General features: G+C 33.8%; 1 protein-coding gene across 2 annotated transcripts in view; it reads right to left on the bottom strand.

Annotated features, from left to right (window-relative positions):
* PLAA (phospholipase A2 activating protein) overlaps positions 1–18,140 on the bottom strand; it is a 32,729-nt gene that overhangs the window by 8,402 nt on the left and 6,187 nt on the right. For both annotated transcript variants that reach the window (XM_081281598.1, XM_081281599.1), the window contains exons 2-10: positions 16,747–16,940; positions 12,727–12,827; positions 12,520–12,640; positions 11,109–11,276; positions 10,533–10,668; positions 8,341–8,510; positions 7,124–7,281; positions 6,201–6,420; positions 2,727–2,795 (exon numbers count right to left, since the gene is read on the bottom strand). In XM_081281598.1, coding sequence (XP_081137724.1) covers positions 2,727–2,795; positions 6,201–6,420; positions 7,124–7,281; positions 8,341–8,510; positions 10,533–10,668; positions 11,109–11,276; positions 12,520–12,640; positions 12,727–12,827; positions 16,747–16,940 — 1,337 coding nt within the window. The remainder of the gene's footprint in view (positions 1–2,726; positions 2,796–6,200; positions 6,421–7,123; positions 7,282–8,340; positions 8,511–10,532; positions 10,669–11,108; positions 11,277–12,519; positions 12,641–12,726; positions 12,828–16,746; positions 16,941–18,140) is intronic.

Raw genomic sequence — 18,140 nt, 5'->3', positions numbered from 1 at the left:
ATCAAAAAAATGATAAACAAAAGCCAAGTGTGGAGGCACATGTGTATATCTGCAGGAGGATCACAAAATCAATGCCAGTCTCGGGCAATTTTGTGAGCCACTGTCTCAAAATTAAAAAAAAAAAAAAATTAAAAAAAAAAATTAAAAAGATTGGAGATGTAGCTCAGTGGTAGAGTGCTCCCTAGCACATGAGGCCCTGGGCTCATTCTCCGTACTGCCAAAAATAATAACAACAACAATGAAACCACAGATAAGTAGATTTGTTGAGCATTAATTATGTCAGCCAGCATGGTAAGCATCTTATATGCACATTCATTCAAAATATTAACTAAACACCATTATAATTCACAATATTTTAGGCTGAATAACTTGCCCAAGGCATTAAGCTATTAAATGGCAGACTATAGTCCTACACTTTTCTAAATGTGTTTTCTGATCACCTGAATCAGTTACCTATTTAATAGGCAGATTCCCAGAGTCTACCCATAACATAGTACTCTAAATTGGTGCCCCTCTAGAAACAAATAGGGAACTTGTAGAGATACATTAGAGCAAACCAGAACTAAGACCATTTAATCAGAATCCTTGGATGAAGGATTAAAGTATAAGCATTTTTAATCTCCCCACTAATTGAGGGAATCAAAATCTCTGGGGGTACAACATTGGGATAATTAATTTAAATAAGTTTCTTAGATCATTCTAATAGATATAAGAAATGTGAGTAGTGCATAAATTAATAAGAAAAGAAAAATGAATTAGGGTTGATTTAAGGTGTAAGCCAAATGGGGAAATCTGGGGCCTCAATGCTATTTGGTAAAGTTGGGGGTGCAACATCAACAATAATAATATAGCTAATATATATTGATTCCTTATATGTATTTCAAGCATTTTGTTTAAAGAGAGAGAGAGAGAAATTTTAATTTTTTTTTTTTTTTTTTTTTTTTTAGTTTTTGGCGGACACAACATCTTTATTTGTATGTGGTGTTGAGGATCGAACCCGGGCCGCACGCATGCCAGGCGAGCGCGCTACCGCTTGAGCCACATCCCCAGCCCTGTATTTCAAGCATTTTGCTAAACACTTTATAAGTATTATGCCATTTAATTTTCATATCTCAATATGGTATGTGCTCTTATCTATTTTTATATAAGTGTAGTTCAGTGATTGTAAAAACAATTCTCTTAAGACATTTAGTATGTTATCTGCATATCTATACAATTACTGCATTTTCTGTTACTGACACTGTGCAACAGTGAGACATGCTCTGATTATGATGAATGGTTCCAGGAGTTCTTTTGATATTGTTGGTAACAGAAAAAAGCCACCAGTGACATTTTTGGAACTCTGTTGGAATAATTTTCAAGGCATCACTGTTCCAGAACTGCTGATAAAGTTATCAATTATCCACTCTTCAGGTCTTTTGAAATTACATTATGTCATCAAAGACTTCCTTAATAGTCAAGGTACTGCCACATCATTTGGCTTGATAGTTGGTTATTTTAGTACACTGGCTACCAGTGCATAGGGTATAACTACTTTTGTCTGGGCCACCAGTTCATCCACAAGAAAAAGGAAGCTCATTGAGAGCAATTCATAATTTCACGACACCGATCTAAGGTTGTGTGTTGGCCCAATCTACGGCTGAGCAGATCATAGGGTGGTCATTTTTATAGCCCACAGTACTAAGACTGTAAGGCCAGTGGATTCCATAAAGGCTATGAATCTCTTCTCAAATTTGGTACATTGTCCAAGAACTCTGCCTGAAGATCCAACAACAGCATCACAAAAGATATCAAGAGCCATTCTGAAATACAGACTTCTTCAGCTGCAATAAAGTCCAACTCTGGTGATTTTTTTCCAGTAGTATTGACACTGAGGCTTGCATACCTCAGTAATTCACTCTCATGAGATACAAAGACACTTCAAGGGCTTCAGGAAGGCCATTAATAATTTAGATTAGGAAGACTAATCCTGGGCAGTCAGGTGAAATGTCTCCTCCCACGCTAAGTCAAAATATGCCTGGGCTGACTTCTTTTTTTTTTAAGAGAGAGTGAGAGAGGAGAGAGAAAGAGAGAGAACTTTTAATATTTATTTTTTAGTTCTCGGCGGACACAACATCTTTGTTGGTATGTGGTGCTGAGGATCGAACCCGGGCCGCACGCATGCCAGGCGAGCGCGCTACCGCTTGAGCCACATCCCCAGCCCTGGGCTGACTTCTTGATTGCCTTGCTCCATCCAATATCAGGACTCACACAGCTCCTTCTCTGCTTGTAACTGGTAGCATCTCACCAATGATGGCGCTCATGCTGTGTCTTGGTTGATGGGCTCCCCTATTATCTAATTTCACAGATAAAAAAAATAGGCTGAGATAGGTTAAGTAACTTGCCAACTCCTCATAGCAAGTAAGTGGTAGAGCCAGATTTTCAACCAAGGTCTGTCTGTCTCTAAAACCTATATTCTTGTACTATTCTACTCTCCTGGCAGGAAGAACCATGGGAGAAAATGATGGGTTCTAAAAATAGGCTATTCAAGAATCATAAGGAGATGTACAAAATTATTCCAGGAAAAAGCAAAAATTAGAAGTTAAAGAAAAGGAGATCCATCAAAATTGAAAATATAGTTAAGGGAAATTATCAGTTACTAGATAATACCTCTAAAATGTAAAACCACATAACGCAAAATGCTTTATCTATATGGTAAAGAAGAATATGTTAAAACTGCATCCCACCTGTAAAAGGATCTGCTGTTGGCATAGTGTTGGATGATCCTGAAGAGCCTGGAACATACCGCCCACCACCTGTGTGTACAAAATAAAGGAAAAGCTGACGTATACCAAAATTCTGAATTTCATAAACAGTATAATACTTACATTAGAAAAACCCAAACTTGTAGAAAAGCTGAAGAGCAAAGCTGTCACATGAATACAATAGAGCATTATGGCTGGGGAGGAATTAAGATTTTAGCGATTCTCTTAAGTTTTGTTTTCTTAAACTTTAATGCTTTCCTTTTAATCTTGGCCCCAGCATGTAAATATTAAAATAACTGGTATTCTAAAATAAAAAGAATTGCAGGTGATCTCTGACCTAAATAATATACACATATAGTAAATTCCTGTTCCTATACAAATTCACTAGAATCCCTGCTGTTGCTGTTGCTATCAAATCCACAGGCATTGAATGTTAATCTTTTAGAGAAGCTCTGGTTCATTAATTCAGGTGTCAAACAGTAGATTCAGTTCCAGGGATCCAGCAGGGAACAAAAATTGCTTGTATCCATTGAAGCTTATAACTAACAAGTGGTGGAAAGAATTACAAAGGGTAAGAATGCTACCAAAAAAATATTTCCATTTATACATTTACAAGCATACAATATATGAGAATACATGTTGTGTTAGTAGCTCTAGGGAAATAATCAGGTTGTCCACAAAAAGATATGTAAGAATGTTTATAACATCTGGGAAGAGCAAAATAAGCCAAAGAGTTGCTAGGTTTCCAGGCACAACCAACTGCCTTGATACCTACCCTCATCCCACAAGATGGCTTAACCAGCATTGCAGGGAGAGTTTATTATTTTGAGAGTTCATTCTTTTGACCTGAGGCTGAACTTTCAACAAGAGAAATATCCAGGCACTAAGCATCTAATTTTTTTTTCTTTTTGTGTTAACTTCATATATTTGAGGGCTAAATCATTTTTAGTTCAGTAGTAAATTACTTTGTGAATTCTGTTTAAGTCAACATGCAGGTGAGATTAGTTTTATTTTTATAAATGGGCAATCTACATTGGGTTCGGAGAAGAGAGAAAATTTGGAAACATGGAGTACCCAAAAGAGAAGAACTATGTAAGAATTTGAGACAGGAAGAGGCTATGGGTTTTTGTAGATCAAGGGAATCACTACCATGTGAAAAATTAAATCAGTAAGACAATGGGGAGCTAGGGATATAGCTTAATAGCAGAGTACCTGCCTAGCATATTGAAGGCCTTGGTTTTAATCCCCAGCATCTCAGTATCTCCCCTTCTCTCACATACACGAAGAAACGACAACAAAAAAAATTAACAATAAACTACCTATTTCAAATTTTTATTTAGAGTAGTTCTTAAACAAAGATGCGGCATTCTGTTTCCTCAGATTCCTGGATCTAGAACTCAGGGTAATACTACTAGGATCATAATCTACTTTCTGGGAGCCAAAATTCAGACTAATACTAGTTTTACTAATTATTAGTATTTACTAATTATCAGTAGTAATTACTAGTATTAGTAAGCTAATTCTAATTAACTTAATTAGTATTAGTAGTAATCTTTTAAAAATCAAAAAGATTAGCATTTAATGCCTATCGTCCTGATAGCAACAGTAAAAGCAGGAATTTTAGTGAATTTATATAGGAATGGGATAGGAATTGATTGTACGTGTATATTATTTAGGTCAGAGATCACCTGCAATTCTTTTTATATTAGATTAAAGTGATTTTAATATTTATGTGCTGGGACCAAGACAGAAAACCATTAAAGTTAAGAAAATAGAACTTAGAAAAAAAAAATTACTGGAATTTTAGTTTCAGGCTAATACTACTTTACAGACTGGCATGCTCTCCTAACCCCATTTATAACATTTCAGATATTACATAAAATGTTAAAAACTAACTTGAAATAAGCATGTGGAATGCAAATCACAATTCAGCCCTAGAGTTGATGTACAAAATTAACTAATTTACCTTCAGGTGAAAATAATTTCTTTTGTGTGTTGTACTGGGGATTGAACCCAGTGAAAGGGGTGTTTTACCACCAAGCAACATCTCTAGACCTTTTAATTTTTTTTTAGTTATAGATAGAGACAATACAATTTATTTTATTTATGTGGTGCTGAGGATCAAACCCCGTGCCTCACAAAGGAGAGGCAAGCGCTCTACCACTGAGCAATAACCCCAGCCCTAGACCTTTTTATTTATTTTGAGATGGGGTCTCACTAAGTTCTCAAGGTTGGCCTTGAACTTGGGATCCTCTTGCATCAGCCTCCTCAGCTGCTGCCACTATACCCCAGTGAAAACAATTTCATTTTACTAAATATTACTATAAAATGGAAACTAAGGTGCATGCCTGGAATCAGGCAGCAACTAAAAAGGCTTAAGCAGATGGATCACAAATTCCAGACCAGTCTTTGCAACTTAGCAAGGTCTCAAGCAACTTAGCAAGACCCTGACTCAAAATAGAAAATAAAAAGGGCTGGGTATGTGGCTCCGTGGTTAAGTATCCCTGGGTTCAATCTCTGGTAACAACAACAAAAAAAAGGAAACTAGGGTCTAGGTGTATTGTTTAGCAATAGAGTACTTGCCTAGCATGTGGGAGTCTCTAAATGTACCCCAGCACAACGGGGGAACTATATAAAGGAACTTAGAAGTTTCTTTTTATTTCAAATGACTGAATCAAATTTTCTTAATTTATTTAGTTTACAGTGAGGCTATATTTTTGAAAGACAATAATTATTTCTAAACAGAATTGTATAATTCAAGGGTTAAAAATATATCAATCATAGATGTGAGGTAAAAATCCCTTGTAGATTTTTAAAAAGAATTTAAACAGCTAATCATAGTTTTAAACACATCAGAAAAAGTCAACCAAGCTCAGTGGTATAGCATGTGCTTAGAAAATGCCCAAGGCATTTGGTTTAATCACCAATAACCCTGCACCCCTCAAAAAGGCCAAAGTCAAAAACTAACTCTGATTGTGATAGTTTGGATCTGGAATATCCTCCAAAGGTTCATGTTTAAAGCTTAGTCCCATAAAATCAGAGGGGGCTTTTGAGAAGTGATTAGATCTCAAAGACTCTAACCTCATCAATGGATTGACATAGTTCAACAGACTACTGGGGAGGTGGCGGAAATTGTAAGAGGTGGTACCAAGGGACTCTGTCTTTGAGGCATGCCCTTGGGGACTATTTCTGGTCCCTGACCCCTTTCTCTTGCTTTTTCTCTGCTTCCTGTCTGTCATGGGGTAACAGCTTTGCTGTATCACACCTTCCCCACATCATGATGTCCTGTCTCACCACAGGACCTGAATCAATACAACCAATGACCATGGACTGAAATCTCTGAAACCCTGATCCTAAAAACAATCTTTCCTCCTCTAAGTTAAAATTTTAGGTATTTAATCACAGCAACAGAAAGCTAACACAGATGGATATGAGTTAATACAAACCCTAACTTACCTGTAAATGGATCTGAAAAACTGGTATTCCCAAGTCCCAACATTTGTCCTTTTGTGTTATCAATAATAAATTTAGCCACTTGATCTAAAAACATAGGATTCAAATCATTCTTCTGTAAGAAATTATATGCGGTTAGCCAGGGATCATCACTGGTATTGTATGGCAATTTATATGATGGTCCACCTTCATTGACATCAATTGAGAAAACATAATCAAATTCCTATAATGGGAACATTAAAAAATTTTTTTCATATGTTAGTGATACATATAACACAGAGGTCAATGTGTTCTTTATTTTAATAATTACAATGCCTAAACTTTCTCCAAAGTGCAATGCTAAAAGCTTCCTCTTTGGCAGATAAAGATTAACTGTAATTTTATGTGCTGTAAGATTAGTATTTCACAGGGGGTGGGGAGAAAGGAGATGGGAAATGGATTATAACATTAATTCTATTAGACAAAGGAAGAACCAAAGGAAGATTTCCAACTGGTTCATCTCAAGAGAAAAGTTATCAGCTGTTTGGTACCCTACTTACCAAAACCTGCTGGCATTATAAGCACTGCCCTGCAGGATCCCTCAAGTCTTGTCAAGTTAAATACAGCCAGGCATTAAGCAATAGATGTAGCATTAGATGTGAGGTGGAACAGAAGTCCCCAATCCAAAATTAGTGGGAAAAGTTATGTATGGGAATTCTAAAAGACAGATTATGGCTAACTTGCCTATCAAGTACAGCTTCTTCTACATGGAAGACATATTTTAAAAATCTATTTCAAGACAGGTAAAAAGATAATTTTCCCACAGTAATATAGTTTTCAATGTCAAAGCACCAAAGAAAAATTTATCAGCACAGGGAAAAAAATACCTATAATTTGTCTAATAGTCTAAGATAATGATATTTAGAAAGTACTTTAATTTAACATACTTTCCCTTCATATAAAACTTTTCCAGATGTTTGCTGAGTAGCACCAGAAGAGCCAACAACATCACCAATTTTTATCCACCTTCCTTCACTAACACTCCACTGATAGGCTTCGACTCTGTCCCCATCTCTGATTAGACGAGTTTGTCCTTCTCTAGTACCTTAAAATAAAAATTGTAAGAATCAAAAGTAGAATGGCGAGTAAAATTTGAAAATATTTAAAAAAATTTTTAATACTAAAATTTATACATGAGATTTAAAAGAGAATTTTATTTTAGTAATAATTCTAGTAGAAAGTGACCAAAGGAAAATAATGGTTGTAAAGAAATTTTACGAAATAATATAAGGCTTAAAAAATGTGATTCTAAGCTGGGCATGGTGACACATGTCTATAATCCCTCTCAGCTACTGAGAAAGTCGAAGTAGGAAGATCATAAGTTTAATGCCAGCTTGGGCAACTTAGCAAGACACTGTCTCACAATAAAATAAAATATAAAAGGCTGAGAACATAGTTCATTGGTAGTGTACTACTAGGATGTGGGAGACCTCTAGGCTTAAATCCCAATACCTATCACCAAAAGAAAAAAAAAAGATTCTGCTAGAGAGCTAGCAATTTTACCCACTATTGCCTTTGCATCCTAAGTGCAAACCTTTACAAAATATAAAAAGGCAAATAACATCTACTATCATAAAAGTAGTTTTGACCTCATGAGCATCCTAACAAATTTCAGATCCCCAGGGTTCTATGAATCTAGTTTTGAGAAGTGATGATGTAATGGGTCAGGGATATATCCATAAGGTTCTTGGATTTCAAACTCAAATGATCCCTAACTTGTAGACATTGCTATATTTCATTTCACTTTTGTGTTTAGTCTTTATAACTCTTTCAGGGAATTTGATTAGCCAAAAAATATTACCTATGTATCTTTCAAGTTTCTACTATTTTTGAGCTAAGTGTTGAGATTCTTATTAAAAGAAAAAAATCCTGTTCATGGGAAGCATCACTCAAAGTCTATACTGTGAGATAGGTGCAAGAGCAACATAGTTTCTCATAGCAGTTACCTGTGGTAATAAAAATCCACAAAAAACAGAATCTGGCAATGAGAATAACAATGAAACACTAGCAAAACAACATTTTCTCCCTTCTTATCGTTCTTAGTATTCCCAAAGGCAAATGTGGTGACATTTTAAACTGCTATTAGAAACACTGCAATATTTACCAGGTTCATTCAGATGTTCCCTCCCAGGAAGCTGTTCAGCATTAATGTCCCCTAAATCACCAGTTTTGGAATCAATGGTTGCCTGAGAAAGCTCTTTTTCAAAAGCCTTGATTTCCTCAGCACTTGCTATCCGATCCTCTGATTCTGTAAACACTCTAATAATACCATCACTATAAAAAAAACAAACACAATGATTTTAAAAATCATTGCCATAGTATATCAACATTCCACACCTGAATGATCCAAAGCAAAAATTCATTTGTGAATATAAGAAATGTTACTATGTATTTATTTATAGTACTATACTGACCCCAGAACATTACTCCATATTATAAATTACTGAAAATGGACACAGAAATACATATTTAATATAACTTTTAAATATTTACTTACCATCATAACAATCTAGAATTATGCAATTTACTTTTAAAGTCAATATTACATAGGTTTTTTTACTATAAAGAAGGATAGTGCACTGGTTTACTTTATACAAGGCTCAAAGACCCACCCTAATACTTATAAAATAAAAGATGTTCAATAGGGAAGCACAGGCTTTATTTACCTTACTAGTACCGAGCAGTAACCTCAATCAAAGAAAAACAATGGCCTTAATTTAGACTGCAAAGCAGCCCTCAAACTTTATTCCCGAAAAAAATCACTCCATTTCTATGGTTCCTCAATTCTAAATTTTGAAATAGGAGAGCCAAGTTAGCTACTTTCAATTGTATTCGTCCCACTCAATTCCACAGAATCTTCTATGTAAATCAATTGTTTTTTCTTCAACTTCTAATATGCTTAGTGGAAAATAAAACTAAGCCAACAAACCAACCCTTGACTTGGCAAAAAAAAACAATAAAAGAGTTCTATTTCATTAAACCTCTATCTCTTACAGCTATCACATTTTTCCCATTACCTTCAATGCCAGAGTAATCTGTAATCCTTTCTTTCATCCATCTCTCAACTCTTTATTTCCTCTTGCCATTTTTTCTATCATTTTCTACCAAAGTAGGACATCGAAAGAGTTACTAATAACAATTTTTAAACTAAATCCTAATGCTTTTCTAATTTTCAATTCCCTCACACCTCTAGCATTTTCTTTTTTCCACACTGATGATAATCTCCCTCCAAAATCTCTCCTTTGTCATCTCCCTCCATTTCATCATCTGGATTCCTTTGTACTATTTAACATACTGGTCCCTTCTATCCATAGTGTATTGCAAGATTCGGTTCCTAGTCTTCTCTTCTTCCTCTGTACATCTTCCCTCAGAAAAAGGTGATCAATAGTTTGTTTATGGCAGTTTTAGATAAATCTTTACCTTAGTTTCAGTTCTTATACTAGGTTCCAACTGTCCATGATCTACTGGCATGGGTGTAGCTGACCAACACTTAGAGGAAGTCTAAAGCCAAAGTTATAACTTTTGCACCAAATTAATTGTCCCACTTCCCCATTTTTATTGATGGGAATTGCCAACCACCAAAAGTTTAAAGTATTATCTTTTCCTTTCACTCTTATTCTCATAATTTTTGTCTGAATTATCTTATTTATTTCTTATCCAGTGCCATTGTGGGATCACTGATTTTAACTTCATATCTTACTGCTGCAGTTAATTTCTAGTTTGCTTTCCTGCCACGTCACATCTAGTTAAATTTAAGATATATATTTAATGACACACAAGGTTCACTTTAATAATATCATTTCTTGCTTGAGCATTATATAACACCTTAACCCTAAACTACCAATAGTTAAGCCCCATCATATCTACTATTTAATGTTCCCGCCTTAGTTTTTCATCCTTTTCCCTCATCTCCTCTGAATATCACATTCATTCCATAGAAGCTTATATCTTTTGTTGGAAATTCTAATTTCCTTTCCTACTCATTATCCTTCAAAATTCAATTTGAATTTCTTCTTCTTCAGAAAATTTTCCCACACCAATTTTTACATCCTCTAACTTCTTTTACATTCAATGTCTGGACGGTACAACTTATAGTACAATACTTGTATATCATGTATCATTAGTGTAATATCATGTGTCATTAGTGTAATAGTTGTTATACCTACTTTGTTCAATTAATGGAAATGTGCAGTCTTCTCATTTCACCTGCTATTCCTATGGCTTACCTCTGTACACTCTAGTGCCTATCACAGGCCTAGATACATAAAATTTATTGACTGACTAGAATATAAATACCTCGCACCAACCACAATGTCACCATTGTCCAGCACACAGCAGCACCATATAGACTGAGCTGGAAGTCGGATTGTTTGAGCACATTCTCCTTGTTTCCAGATTCTCAGAGATCTGTCTTCTGCTGTTGTCACAAAATCTAAAATTAATGAAAATGGGAAAAAAAAACTTGTTTAGACATAAATAATAATAACCTTTATAAACAACATCTTTCTAGATATACAGATCTTTTAAATCTCAATGTGTTTTAAAATTAGTTTTAAGTTTTATATTAGTCAATTATATACAACTTCAAAAATCACGTTTTAATTCCTTCACATCTTATAACCTATACCATGTACCAATGAATTACAGAAAGTCATTCCTCAGATACTTGTGAACATTTTATAATACAACCACTAATCTGAATTAATATAAAGATGGCAATATAATTTTCTCCACTTCGGAAAACAGATACTTAGGAAATATTTAGTTAACAATAAGCTGATTTAAGTAAGCAGCCCTCCTGTCCTCAGCTCAAGAGTAGAATGAAATAATGCACAAAACAAAATTTTAATACAGAGAATACACTACTCTTACCTTTACAATTAGGAAAGACACATATGCTATAAATATAATTTGTATGTCCATAGTATACTTCAAGACACTCGCCAGTGATTTGCCATCTTCTAATACTAGCATCATTTGCACAGGAAAGAAATTCTGTTTCACTCAAAATTGCCAAACCTCTTACACAGTCTTCATGCCCTGCATTAAAAAAAAAAAAAAAGGTATCCTTTGCTCAATGGCTCCATAGAGTTTACAAAAATTATAAAACATATTAGTAGTAAAAACTGATTTTTCAAGTTACAAAATTTTCCTTTTTTCTATAGAAACGCCTGGTAATCAAAATTTGTATTTCAGTTATGGCAATATTTTCTATTCTTCAGAAGTTATTTTGCTTTAATCACATTGTTTTCTAAATTATTTCCTAAAACCTTTCAGAGACAGTATTTTGACTCCAAAAATTCTTCATGTTCACCTGACAATTCCTTTTTAATTTTTCTTTAACAAGAATAATTCATAAAAGTCACAATATTCAAATATATCAAAATATATATTAAAAAGTAAGTGTCTCCTAAGTTTAAGGACAAAACATTTTCTGATGTTGTGACCTAATAAAAAAAAATGAGAAAACAAAACTTTCATGTTCAGTATTTGTTGATTTAGATTTGTTATCCTAAATAAAAGACTTGATATATAAATTGTAATTACTGATGCAGAAAAGAGAGGGATACTTAATTATAACTTATTATTTTCCACCTATAGTTACTTTTATGTGTATGAAGGGACTTTTTACTTTTATTTTTTTCAAAGTATTGTCCAGGGTAGTGATGAACAAAACTTACACCAAAATTAAATACCTCTCAAATAAATCAATCAATTATATTAATACTAGACAGCAGAGGGGCCAGGGCTCAATCCCCAGCACCAAAACAAATAAATTATTAAAACTTAGACAGCAGATACCTCAGTGTAGTTGTATTCTATGGAAACCCACAAGATTAAAAAAAATCTAAATTTTATTATTATTAAACAATGTACTTCAACAAAAATAAAGGCAATAATGATGCTTTCACTCAGTTAAAGATTATACTGCTGACCTACCATCAGTAAGGATGCTTCAATTTTCAGCCTGAACCTGTTAAAATGACAATAAAAAAAACACAAAAAAGCATACACATTTTATAGCATATCAGACAACTTTTTATTAGTCTACACCTGATTGTTTTATGAGAGTTCATTATAACATTAGAAAAGATACTAAACAGTAACTGTCAGAAAATTACATTTGTCCAAATTAGCTGGCTCATAAATACTGATGTTTTTCAAATGTCATTTTTAAGCTTCTAATTTGTTGAGAAAAAATATCATCTGAGCAACTAAGAAGTAACAATAATGGAACAATATAATAAATTTAATTATAATTAAATTGTCTACCCCATCTTACCTGAAAAAGTCCTCTCACACCTTCCAGCCTTCCATAGCTTAATAGTTTTATCTGCTGAACCAGTTAACATTAAGCCCTGTTCAGGTAAAATCTTTACTGCCCATACAGCAGCAGTATGACCCTGTGGGTAAAATGGGTATCAGTTTAAGTTGCATAGAATTATCATACTTGTTTATTATCTAGAATATTCACACAGACATACTATACCTGTAAGGTCATCATGCATTTGTCATTCAGCCAGACTTTAGCAGTTGTGTCCCATGAGCCACTAAGTAATGTCCCAAATTTCCCAGATGATAAACTACAAACTAGGGGGAAAAAGTCATTAATTAATACACTTTCATAGAGAAAAAAATGCTTAACCTTGCAAATTATTAAAGTATTGCAATTTAATTTTTTATTTTGTAGTTGTAGATGAACAGAATGCCTTTATTTTATTTATTTTATGTGGTACTTACAATCGAATCCAGTGCCTCACACATGTTAGACAATTGCTCTGCCACTGAGCTATAGTCCCAGCCCAATTATTGCAATTTTAAAAACACTTTGTGAAGTGAATACCCAACTGAGGTTCAACTCAATAGAGATGAAGAATGCAGTGGTCAAGAGCACAGGCTCTGGTGGAAGAATGCTTGGATATAAACAAACTGTGTGACCATTGGGATAATGAATGCTTAACCTTAGATTCCTAGTCTGTAAAATGAGGGAACAGGACTAACTGGGCTGCATAATTCCTTCTGGCTCTAAGAAACAACCATAGGGAAATAATGCAGGTGATTTTTGAAACCCTGTTTATGTAAATATTTAGGGTCACTTTCAAGAAAATGACAAAAACGAAAACAAAACAAAAACCTGCAGCCAAGATCAAAGTTCAACAGTATTAGAATAGTTAATTAAATGCTTTACTATCTCAATGTAAAATTATGCAGGCTCAAAATCATAAATATTAAAAATTATCTTAGAGGGCTAGGGTTGTGGCTTAATGGTAGAGCGCTTGCCTACCAAGTGTGAGGCACTGGGTTCAATCCTCAGCAGCACATAAAAATAAGTTATTATGTCCATCAAAAGCTAAAAATACATTTTTTTAATTATCTTAGAAAAGCACGAGTATTCCAGAGAATCAAAGCAAAGCCACAAAGAATAAGGATTGTAACCTCTCTTGTAGGATCAGGAGGAACTGATGAGGTTCTTGAAATAATCACTCCTTTGAATTTCAGAATGGCAATAGACAAGAAACTGCGATTTTGCACTGTTTTTTTTTTTTTTTTTCTTAATGGGAATGTTTGCTCTTCCCCATTCCACAATAGTATACAAGTATGGGTGATATAGGTGCTTTTAGCTCACATATCTCTGAATTAAAGAGGAACTACATATAGACCTGATGTAGAAACACCTAAACAACATTTCCCTGATTTTCAGAATACTATGCATCACTTCAAAGTACTTAACTTTGGGCTTTATGCTATAACTGAGTGGGAATTTGGACTGTTTGGGAGGTGGGTGTATTTTGCCTGCAGAAGGGAAAACAATCTAAGTAGCTAGTGACCAGAAGGCACACTGTGGTAGTTCTCCCTTTTCAAGCACATAAGAGGATGGTATTTTCCTCCAGTATATGAAGTTGTCCTTTCATTGATGCAATAACTGCTGAAGCACAAGTAAAGATAAAGCCCCTATCAACCTGAGTCTGAGAAAATCTGGCAGAATCCCTTTACTGATTCATGTTGAACATGTAAGGTGAATGAGATATATTTTGTATTATGTCACATCTGGGAATTATTTGTTACTATATTGTATAAGAACCTCGCCTACCCTGATTTATATGTTAAAACATTTGAAAAAGTAAGTGCTTCCCAGACCTCCTGCAACATATAAAAAAGGGTCCTTAACTTTAGAGTAAATACTTTTTCTTTGACAAAAATAAAATTTAAAAACCAAGTTGATTAAAATTCCAGTTAAATTAATATTCTCCTTATTTTCTACTTTGTTTTAGAAAAATTTAATACATGACTTTGAAAATAAACACAATATACTAAGGTAAAAATTAGGTGGAAAAGGAAAGCAGGACAAAGAGTAGTAGGTAAAATCTGTAACATGAGGTCTTGAAAGTGGGTTAGTGTTGAGCCTCTCTCTACACAGCAGAAGACAGAAACCTTGACTGAGTATCATCAGCTAAGTTACTGAGTGCTTACCATGTGTCCAACACTATAAAAAGTGTATTCCTGTTTGCAACAACTTCAGGAACCAGATATTGCTCCATTTAACAGATTAGGAGACTAAAATTCAGAGAGATTAAATTATTTTAATTTGGGGATGAAAAGAGGAGTGGGAAATGAGGTCTTGTTATATTCCATAGGCTGACACCAAACTCCTATAGGCTCAAGCTACCATCCTGCCTCAGCCTCCAAGTAGCTGGGACTACAAAGTACCCACCACCATGCCAATGAAACTAGATACTCAAGAATTGCATAACTAGTCTTTGCAATGAGAACACAAAACATCCTTATGATGCATAATGTATCCACATACACTTGTTCTTAGGAACAAACACTGAAAGATATTACTGTACAAATAAATACACAAACTACTGTGTTTAGATATTGAAATTAAAGTAAATTTTCCCATTTATATGAAAAGTTGCTTTTCAAATAGTTAAAATTCTTTTTTTAAAGACTGACTTAACACTTCTGTAATACTTCATTATTCTTTGTTTGTTTAAATTCAAGTGCCAAGAGGGCCAGTAAATTCAATCACTGGAATGTTCTATTATTACTGCACTTATGTACAGAGTACTTGAAGTGCATTGGAAATAGTTAACTTAAAAAAAATTCTTCTTTTGGATCACTTTTCTAAGGTAGAATAACTTACCTCTAAAACTTTTAAAACTGATGTGCACATTTATTTATTTATTCATTTATTTATTGTCTATGGCAGCTGTTGTACTATAGTGGCAGAACTGAGTAATGATAGCAGTCATATGGCTTGAAAATTCTTAAGATATTTAGTACGTGATCCTTTACCAAAAAAGTTTGATTATCCCTGTTTTATTAAAGTTTACATTTTGCTATATTTGTAAATAAAATAGTATATCAAGAATTTCTTTTAAAATAACAGTGATAGAGGGTAAGATTAAAAAAAAGGTCACTTGTTGATAATCTTTTAAAGCTATATAAATACATAGATGGAAGGGATTATTATATTTTTCTCTTGTATATATGATTATGTGATAACTCATTATAGAATACCAAATTTTGGGCTGGGAGTGTGGCTCAGTGATGGAGCATTTGCCTATCATGGGTGAGACCCTGGGTTTAATCTCCATCATGCACACACACACAAAAACAAAACAAAACCTCTAGTATTTATTTTGTATACATTTACAGATTTCTATAAAAAAATTGTAAAAATCTGTTTCACTCTGTGTGAAATATTTTACACATACAAACATTTTACAAATTTTTCAAAGGAATTAAGTTTAAAATATTTATGGGTAATGTCCCAAATTATTCCAGCCATAAATATAAAAATAAGTCCGTGTAAATGGACTGATCAAGCTTGCCACTTCATAACAAAGAGCTGTTCTGCCATATATAAATCCAGAATCACCACAGAACCAGGAATATATACAAATTATGGGAAAATGGTATTTACAAGTTTAAAAATCTTCAATACTGATATTAGATTAGTAAATGCATTTCTTCCTGGTCTTCAATTTGCTGCAAAGAGATGACAGCCAAAAGATAAAGACATATTCTACATAACTTCACTACACAAAATAGTAGATCTAATCCATGAAGTATATTAAAATTATACAGCCTCTTCCTTTTATAAATAAACACTTTATTTTTTATATATAGGCTGGGGTGTAGCTTAATGGTAGAGTGCTTGCCTAGCATGCATAAGGCTCTGGATTTGATCCCCACCATTGTAAAATAAAACAAAACAAATCATATATATATATATATATATATATGATTTATATATATATATATATATATATATATATGTATATATATATATATATATATATATATCAGCATATCAATCTTTAAATTCACAAGTACATTTGGAACAGAGATTTCACAGAACTAAAGTGACCGAAAAAGTTTTGCACTATCAAGCCATAGCTATAGATGAAAGAAAAAAAAACTTGGAAAAAATAAATATGTAAATATTACTTTCAAGGGGATAAAAACTTCAATTAGAAAAACACCAAAGTGTTATACTCACCAGTATTTTTGTGACCTTTCAAAATATGAAGAGGCACTGGACTGTCCAGTGAGAAAATGCAAATATTGTGGTCATTTCCTCCAGTGGCAATCAGTCCATGAGGGTACATGTCACTTGAGGGTATGATGCATACACAAGATACAAAATTAGAGTGGCCACTCATACAGTGCATTTCTGTAAAGCCCCTGTTAGGACTAGAAAAACAAGACAATTAATAGATAAATATTTGTCCTGTGCCCTACCCTAGAACATAACTGTCCAAGTATTCATTTTCATTTTGCATTCATGCTGAACTTTAGAGTATATACTACTTTACAAATCCATTGTTATATATTAAGTGAACTTGATAGGACAGTAGAAATGATCAAGTCTCAGTAAAAGAAGAAAGATGAAAGAAAAGTGAACAGAGCCTCTGCAACCTGTAGAAAACAATCAAGAGAACCATATACATAAAAAGGGAGAGAAGAGAGAATATTTAAAGAAATAATTGCTGAAAAAATCCCAGGTATGAAAATACACATCCAGAGAAGCTCAACAAATTTCAAGACACAGACACCCACACTGAGACACATTTCAAAGGGAGAATCTTGAAAGCACTAAGAAAGAAATAACTCATATAAAGATCCTCTCAAGATAATGGATCTCATCAAAGCCTTTTGAGAGGAAGGTCTAGGGTACATAGCTCAGAAGTAGAGCAGGTGCTTAGCATGTGCAAAGCCCTGGATTCAATTCCCAATGCATGCACTGGCACACGCGTGTGTGTGCACACATACACAACTTTGGAGGCCAGAAGGAAATGTATCAATATATTCAAAGTAGTAAAATAAAATTTAAAAAACCCTTCACCCAAGAATCCTATGCCCTGCAAAACTGTTCTTCAAAAGGGAAGGAGGAATTAAAACTTTCCCAGATAACAAAAGCAAGGGAGTTTGTTACCAGGAGACTTTCTCCACAAGAAATGCTTAAAGGAATCTTGCGGAGTAAAATGAAAGGAAATCAGACAGTAACCCAAAGGCATATGAAGAAATAAAGATCTCAACAATGATAAATACATCTAGTAATACAGCAGTGGTTTGCAACTCTATATTTTGCTTTTTACAATTTAAGAGACTAATACATTTAAAATAATTATTAATGTTTTGGAGTGCATAATGTACAGATGAAGTTTTTTGACACCCACAACCAAAAGGAGGAAAAACAGAGTTGTGAAGGAGCAGAATTTGTATGTTATTGAATTTAACTTGTATAAATTCAAATTAGAGTTAAAAGTTTGGCATGTTCAATGCAATTCTTATGGTAACTACAAAGAGAATAGCTAAGAATCTACACAAAAGGAAATGAGAAAGGAATTTAAATTTTTATTACAAAATATCAACTGAACACAAAAGAAGACA

The sequence above is a fragment of the Spermophilus citellus genome, assembly GCF_964194105.1.
Source record: "Spermophilus citellus genome assembly, chromosome: 2".
NCBI classification, from domain to species: Eukaryota; Metazoa; Chordata; class Mammalia; order Rodentia; family Sciuridae; genus Spermophilus; species Spermophilus citellus.
Note: the sequence above shows the minus strand (reverse complement) of the source record. Positions and strands in the feature narration are given on the sequence as shown.